We start from the raw sequence: 8,562 nt of genomic DNA on the forward strand, positions 1-8,562 counted from the left end.
ATTGCTTACGATCTACAGCTGGTGCATTTTGACAATGTTTACTTTATGGTGTTTATACTGTAATATGTTGTAGATGGTTGTAAGTGTATATATTTTATCTTCCTCATCTTTTAGAATGAGATGCGTGTAGAAAAATAAAGAATAAACATTGCAAAATATGAGTCTTGGTGTATTTTGGGCTTGTTTAGAATTGAAAGTCCTGCATTATGCATAAAGTTTTTGTTTTGTCCAACTTTTTGAATGAGCAGCCCGCAATAGTAAAGTATATGCATTTCAAAATAAAAGTCCCAGTGTATTTCGGGCTTGTTTATAATTAAAAGTCCCATACTATGTATAAGGTTTTTTTTGTTGTTGTTGTTGTTTCCTGATTGATATTGGCATTTTGGTTACACAATAAACTGTTTCTGAAATTTAATTCAACATATAATCTTGTAGCATTTGTCTGGGCTTCCCCATCATAGGAAGGAAAGACTAAGAACATCATTTAACACATATCATCATTATCATCACACATTTTATAAGTTTAAAGTATGTTTTTATTTGAAGGTAGGTAATTTATAAAGAAGTTATGGATGTACCTTTAACTCCCTCGTGCAGAAGAGCCGACATGCTGAAGATGTAATTTCTGCAGATATCAGTCATGGGGGTTTTCACCACCGCTTGGCTGTTCTCCAAACAGCGGTAGCGCTGGAAGGTTTCCCAGGCGCTGTTAGTCACCAAGTCCCCACCCTCTGACCCAGAGCCAGAGAAAATATCCAGGTTTTTGCAGTGTGGCATGAGGACGATCTGAGGGCAAGGATAGAAATCGACCGTTCAGCATTTGAAGATTCCAGTGCAACTGAGATTGTCTATCTGTGACAGGGTAAAAGAGGAAGCCTACCGAGTCAATGAGCGTGTACGGCGACTGCACATCACTGAGAGCCGAGTAGCGAGACAGACTCAAACGCACGGTGTAGTTCAAGCCTTCTTCAAAACACACAGGCCTAGACAGCACCACATACCTGATGGGCAAAACCAAGAGAATTCACTTTCTCAGATTCAACACTTAAAGACATTAGCTTAATGAAACCTTGTGAACAGACTTCTAAATTTTAATAGAAACTGGTGCATTCTGCAATTTTGCATGAGGGCGAAAGATTTCCCCATGCAGATTTCGCAACAAGTTCAAGTTGTTCACGAGAATTTGCTGCATTGACCAACAGAATCTGCTTGGTTTGAGTGTGACTTCTCTTTGAGCTGTGCTTCATACATCACTACACTACACTACAATATACAATGGGCCTTTTTTTGCCAGCAAATTTTCACCTAACTTTTGCTGATGTGATCGCATCTGACTGAAAACCTAACTAGGCAGCATCCTAACTGAAGTGACATCTCATAATAACTGATTCTGAGCGCTCTACATAGGCAGGAAGTATGTGCCATACAAATAGACTCACCATGCAATTGACTTCAATGGGATTTTATGTTAGCATGTTGCTAAGCTAATAGCCAGACACTCCAGTAAGAATAAAATAAGCAAAAAATCTTGGGTTTTTATTAGACTTAACTACTTTTTATTGCTACTTTTAAGCTTTGAATGCAATAAATATATCTACAATAAACACCTCTCTGGATTTGTGGCAATGCATTCTGGGATTACATTCTCTGTAAAGGATACATGAGATGCTGCCTTGGAATTTGGTCAAATGAGCAAAATGTTGCCCACTACCATCTACAACAGCCTTTCAGTGTTATTTTAGTATTATTTATATAATATTGTAGTATTTTGAATTAGCTTTTTAATTTGAGTTACATTTTTAGTACTTTTGTTATGTGCTTTTGTAATTTGTATTAGTTTATTCGTTTTTTTATTCAAATATTAATATATATAAATACTAGAAATAAATTTAAAACTTGAAAAATTTGAAATGAAAATGAGAAATGTTGCCTTGGAAACTAATTGAAATAAATATGGTTAAGCTGCAGTATTAAAATGACTAAAAACTGAATTGAAAGCTATGAAGGAATATTTAAAAAAAAAATAATAATAATAAAAACGACAAAATTACTAAAACCTAAACTAAAATTAAAATGAAAACTGAATATACAAAAGTAAAAGCTAATTCAAAATATTAATAAATATTATACTAGTATATAAATAATGACTTGGGTTGGTCAAATCCTGAACCCTATAGACTGTAAAAATAGTGATAAAAAATAATTATTTATATGCTATTGTAGCTTTTATAAAATTTTAATTTGAGTGTAATTTCTAGTAATTCTTTTATGTGCTTTTCTCAGGTTTTTTTTTTTTTGTATTTGGGTTTTATTTCCCTTGTACTTTTTCTTTTAGGTTAATTTTTAGTTTTCATTTATTTCCAATTAGTAATTTTAGTGCTTCAACTTAGTTCAGTTAGTTGCCAAAACAACATTTCCAATTTTCAACTTAGTTTAGTGCTTCAACTTTACTTTTTCATCTAAAATTTCAGCTTCATTTCATTTGTTTTAATAGTTTTAGTTTTAGTTTATTCTAGTCTTTGCATAAGGAGTACATCTACAGTATGATTACTTAAAATACTGCCTAAGTAGGAAGTAGGGTAGCACAGAGCTATAGTGTCATTATTGGATGAAAGGTAATGTGCATCAGGTGGTCTGTCCTTCTTCTCTCATACCTGGATCCGGGATGCAGAGACACCACCTGGTTGTCATCGTCGGGCATTGTGTTTGCACAGCGGCTGTTGGCGGTAATGACACGAGGCCTGATGACAGTCATCAACACTTCTTCCCACTGCTCTGGCAGCTACAGACCATGAAAGAGCAAGCAGATGATGTAATGATGTGATGTAAAAGTATCTGCTTACCCTTTAACTCAAGGCTGATGAAACATGTCTTTAGTTAGACATTACTAAGCTATACAAGTCAAATGTCAATGCTAGTGTTATACTATGTGATTAATATGACACAACTGTAGAGGAAGTCACCTGAGGTTCATATCGGATGATAATGTCATACTCCATAGAGTAGGGGATGTTGTCGATGCTGAACTCAAGATAGGCACCTTCAGGAACGTTTACAAAACCAATGCCAGTCCAAGTAGGGGATCTGTCCTGAGGCTGGGGTCTCGGGACAACCGTCACACCCTACCGACAGAGAGATATATATATACAGATATCATTCAGATACTCAAGGACTTTGACAAATGGGAATATTAAGGACACTTACAGGTCCAAACTTGGCATCCTCTGCTTCATAAGTGTAGTGGTCCAGAGCAATGAAGTAAAAACCAGATTCTACTTGGTCGCAGCGCCTGCCAAACATGTGCTGGCGACACTGACACTGACCCGTTTCAGGAGAGCAACTAGGAAAAGAAATAACGTCAAGCAAGTCAGATGGTTCTTCTGAAAGATCTGGAGGAAAACAGCTCAGAGGGACATATTCAACGCTGACACACACAGGGGCGCAACTGCGCATTTGCTGAGGGGTATGCAAGATCAGTGTTGGCGCCCCCCTGTATTCTAGCCCCTAACACTAACTCCCACAGAAAACTTTCTGTAAGTCAATGACCAAAATACCATTAACTAGCTTAGGCATGAATAGTTCTGCCACCTGGTAGAAATACAAATACTGTTAAAATCAATGTCATGATATTCCCACTATGACCACTCGATGGCAGCAGAGGATCATTCATTGTCTCATTTACCATTTCCACTCTGTCATATAGCTCTTTTCACATGTTTTGCTTTTGGGTTTATATTTAAACATTATAAAATCACTATTATAACATTTAAAAATGACTTATTTGTCAAAGTTAAGCATTGTTTTGTACAAAGTATGAAGTAGCAAGAGTTTTCCCCCAAAAAAACTCATCTGATCTACACAAAATATGGCCTATTTTGAATTTTAAAAATGTTGGCAAAAGGTGGCTTGTTTGTATCGTTAATAATCTTCTCAGTTCCTCTCAAATGTAAATCAAACTCCCATTCACAAACATATCATGACTTCTTTTTTTTTGAGCAATAGAGTTATTCAGAAATGAACAGAGCTGTACAGAGACCTTGAAAACCATACTTGAGTAAAAGTACAGATACCTTACAGTGAAAATGACTCCATTACAAGTTACAAGTCACCAATTTCAATATGACTTGAGTAAAAGTCTTAAAGAGTATCTGATTTTAACAGTACTTGAGTATTTTACTCATAAAAACGTGTACTAGTCCCTCAACACCTAGGAGACATGCCAGGGAAAAACAAGAAACAGATTATTTGTGAGGACAGCAATCATATGTTTATTTTCTAAAATCAAAACAAAACTGAACACCTCAAAGTTGCAATAAAGTGGGCCGTTTAAGCTTGACTGTACTGTGCTCAATGGGTTTACACTTTCAGAGCATAAAAATTGTCTTTTTTTGATGCAATATGACACTGGTGGGTGTGGCAACACCTTAAATGAGGACTGCCTCATGGTGAGAGGGAGAAAACCCTTTGAAATAAGTGTTTTTATTTCTAACTTAAAAGGTTGATCACTAAATTTAAACAAATATTATTTTGGCTGAATGTGTTAGATAAAGTGGGCCAGTCGGCAACATTTAAACTTTAGTTATTATGCTCAAATTCATTAAATAAATTAACATTCACTGGTTATGTTATAGTTGACATGTATAATCTATTTTTTTAGAAAACAGAAATGAGTGTGCAGTCAGGAAATTCAAATCAGAGATGGAAGAAAAAACAGAGAGACAATAGAAATAAAGGCGAGGCATGAAGTTCAATCTGTGAAGTAAAGAAAGGATGAGAGGAGCAAAATGTAGTTGCAGAATATAAAGCGTTAAAATATGGACACAATTACAGTTCATTTAAAGTGTTTAGAAAACATAGACAGAAAAAAAAAAAGATATATGGTTACATATGGTTACCATTTTAAATGTTCCCTTTATTAAATTTTTGTTAGCCTATTTGTTGTTGCATGTGTTATAGTCATAGCCTTATTGACAAGTTTGAGTGAGTAAGGTTAAAACGCACAAGATATAGTACCTTCAATGCCCTGTAGATGGCGATTTCACTTCTTTTGTATAGCATAAATAAACTGCTGCAGAAAAAGGTGCGGTGCAAAATGTAACTAGTAAATTGCATTAGTCATCTCAAATGTTTTGGAGTAAAGAGTAAATTTTTTAACTTAGAAAAATTTTCCTGTGGCTCAGTGGTAGAGCATTGCGTTAGCAGCGCAATAGGTCGTGTGTTCGATTCCCAGGGAACACATACTGGTAAAAAAAAATGTATAACCTGAATGCACTGTAAGTCGCTTTGGATAAAAGCGTCTGCTAAATTAAATTAAATTAAATTAAAAATGTTAAAAACGCAAAAAAAAATTTTTAATTACATTATTTTTAACAACTAAGCTTTTGATTATTTATAGCGTTTTATTAAAGAATAATTTCACAGAATGATTTCAGCAAAATGGCGCCCCCCTATGTGCGGCGCCCCTATGCACTACATATACTGCATACCCGGTTTTTGCGCCACTGCACACACATGAACATATTCACAGGCAATACACAAAACCTGTGAGAAACGGCACCCAGGACTGCAGTAAAAGCCTGCCTTTGTAACTCATGTAAATGGAGTTTTCTTATTGGACGATATAGCCAGTTCAGAACTTAATCTGAGACTAAGAAACATTCTTGTTCACTGTTATTTCAGGCCTCCTGCCAGTGGTTTCTCAACAGGCTGATACAACTTTCGAAGAATAAGTAGGAATAGAAAGTAGATTTTTACAAGTTCTGAAGAAAATGCTTTTTTAAATCCATTTTATTGTCAAAAATCAAAGTCTGATCACAAAGAAAAGTAATAGCACAACTCTCCTCAGCATGCGGCATAAGTTAAAGTCTCATTCAATGTCCATGATGAGTTACACGGCAAAGTTTAATACTTAGGGAAGTGTTAATTGTTAACAAAAACTATTCAAGATGCGTAAATTAAATAAAATTCAATCTAAATATCAGATGAAAAACTTAAATAGAAAAAATAGAATGTTGCTTTGGCATCAATTGAAATAAATGAGTTAAAGTTGAAGTGCTAAAATTACTAAAACTAAAACCGAAATAAAAATACATTAAAGCTAAACAGAATATTAATTACAAAAAAAGAGAAAAACTAATAAAAATTACAAGAGCATATAACAAAATTACTAAAACCTGAACTAAAATTAAAATGAAATTTTTCAAAATTCTGTTTTTTCTGGATTTTAATTTGTTTGACTCTGTTTTAATGGTTAAATTAAATTTTATTAATCAAAAAGCATGTCTAATTAATTGAAATCATGAAACTTACACAATTTAAAAGCAATTTATTAAAAGTTTAACAAAAATTGCAGTTTTAGGGCCCTATGAATTTTTTTTTGATCAAATTCAGTTTTATTTTTTACCAAATTCTGTTTTCCATTAGTTTTCTGGATTCCATTTTAATGGTTTCATTAAACTTTAATAATTAAAAACATCTCTAAATAATTGATTTTATAAAAAAAACTAATTTAGTATTATTTTAATTATTTCTTTTTTTCCAGAAATACTGTGCTGTGTGTTTAAATTTTTCTGGTCAATTTTCCTTGAAAATAATGTTTTAATAATAATTTTATTAGTAGTAGTAGTACTATCATTACATTCAGTAATATATTTCTGTCACATTTTCAAGTTAAACCAAACTTTTATTTTGACGAGTTGCTATGAAGACCTTTAAGTTTCTGTTTGTATATGATATGACGAATTTTCTTCAAGTTAAACCAAACTTTTATTTTGACGAGTTGCTATGAAGACCTTTAAGTTTCTGTTTGTATATGATATGACGATAGTTTTTCTCAAAAGAAATGGTAAAATGTTCATGAAGTGACTCTCAGAGCAGCTCTAGAGATTATGTTTATGTGTTCATGTACTCAGATATTGAGACTGCAGAGGCTGAAATCACCGCAAGCATCACGCGCGCTTCAGTATGTGTGTAGTAAATGAAACCATTCGTCTGCGCCACTCAAACACACAGAGATGAAGAACACAGACTTCTTATTTAAATAGTATTTTTGCGGCTTAATATTCACATACACTAGTCCATATCACGTTTTGATTTAATTGTACTGACCTACTTTTGATTTATTCATCAAAAATTAGGCAAATTCCATGACATTCCGCGTTATACAGAAAATTTCATTTTTACGATCGGATTCCGCGATACCGTCTGCGTTTTCCGCGGAAATCATGGGTCCCTATGATTGGTCAAATCCTTATCCCTATAAACTATGATAATAGTGATTAAAAACTGTATTTGAATGAGAGATTCAGGCACTTCAGGCAGAATAGAGTAGTTTTACTCACTTGTTGTTGATTGCGCCACCATGATCACAGTCACATGGTCTGCAGCCATCCATGTCGTTACTGAGACCCCAGTGCTGAGGCTATGAGAGAGAGACTAGTTAAAAGACTATTTAAACACCACAGTGTTTATGACAGACCTCACAAAAAGCAAAATGTGAACAGCAGTTCTTAAAGGCAAATGACCACATTTTGGAATATCTGAATGCTAGAAATCTTTATAAATAAATAAATTGAAAATATAATTGTAATAAATGTAAAAAATAATAATAATAATTTAATGCACATTTAATCATTTAATTGAATAAAAATGTAAGCAATATCACACAAGAAAAATGGCTTTTGCAGTGAATATAATTGAAGTAAAATGTTATGTTTTTAAAATCATTTATGGTGTTATTGCACAAAGAAATATGAATGAACTCATAATGCAAGCCGAACACACACCAGACACTGGTCACAATTCCTTCCGGTAACCAGACGTTTACAGTAGCAGTTTCCTGAGTCTGTATCGCATGGGCTTCCACCTGGAACCGTCCCCAAAGCATTGCATGTGCATGCTGGGTAACAACAAAACAAAAGCAACTTTTATTTGAGATCTTTCAAAACCATTTTCACATGAATTGATGAATGATTTGGGTTGGCTATATTGTGTAAGGCATGGACTTACGCTGGCATCCCAGAGGGTCGTCGCTGAGTCCGTAATGGCCCTGTTTGCACTGGTCACAGCGCTCACCCTCCACATTAGGCTTACAGCGACACTGACCCGCGATCAGCCCGAGAGACACGTCTGTGAGCGGATCACACACTCCACCGTTGAGAGAGCCAACCTGGGAATATACTTCACAGATATTTTACTCATAAGAATTTCTAGGGGTACCAATAATTGTGTCCGTGTATTTGAGAAAAAAAAAATTTTCATAATGAGATTTTCCCCCATTTTCAAATGTTTTAGTTCAATGAAATGGTAGATATTTGTGAATTTTTTTAAATAAAAGATCATAATGATTAACAATGCAGATTTATTTTCACAGCCTTCTTTGACCATATTAACAAGGGTGTCAATAATTCTGACCACGACTCTGTACATATATGTTATATATATATATATGTTTTATAAATATATTTATAAGAGCTACAACAATGTTACAAAACATGTTTGCACTGTTAAAAAAAGTAATATATATATATATATATACAGGTGCATCTCAATAAATTAGAATGT

The 8,562-nt window shown here is 34.0% G+C and overlaps 1 protein-coding gene across 1 annotated transcript in view; it reads right to left on the reverse strand.

Annotated features, from left to right (window-relative positions):
* LOC107739090 (laminin subunit beta-1-like) overlaps window positions 1-8,562 on the reverse strand; it is a 34,462-nt gene that overhangs the window by 13,119 nt on the left and 12,781 nt on the right. The window contains exons 11-18 of the mRNA XM_016551088.1: window positions 8,008-8,167; window positions 7,785-7,897; window positions 7,341-7,420; window positions 3,205-3,340; window positions 2,964-3,122; window positions 2,655-2,782; window positions 881-1,001; window positions 579-786 (exon numbers count right to left, since the gene is read on the reverse strand). Coding sequence (XP_016406574.1) covers window positions 579-786; window positions 881-1,001; window positions 2,655-2,782; window positions 2,964-3,122; window positions 3,205-3,340; window positions 7,341-7,420; window positions 7,785-7,897; window positions 8,008-8,167 — 1,105 coding nt within the window. The remainder of the gene's footprint in view (window positions 1-578; window positions 787-880; window positions 1,002-2,654; window positions 2,783-2,963; window positions 3,123-3,204; window positions 3,341-7,340; window positions 7,421-7,784; window positions 7,898-8,007; window positions 8,168-8,562) is intronic.

The sequence above is a fragment of the Sinocyclocheilus rhinocerous genome, unplaced genomic scaffold (assembly GCF_001515625.1).
Source record: "Sinocyclocheilus rhinocerous isolate Xijiao unplaced genomic scaffold, SAMN03320098_v1.1 scaffold675, whole genome shotgun sequence".
In the NCBI taxonomy this organism is placed as follows: domain Eukaryota; kingdom Metazoa; phylum Chordata; class Actinopteri; order Cypriniformes; family Cyprinidae; genus Sinocyclocheilus; species Sinocyclocheilus rhinocerous.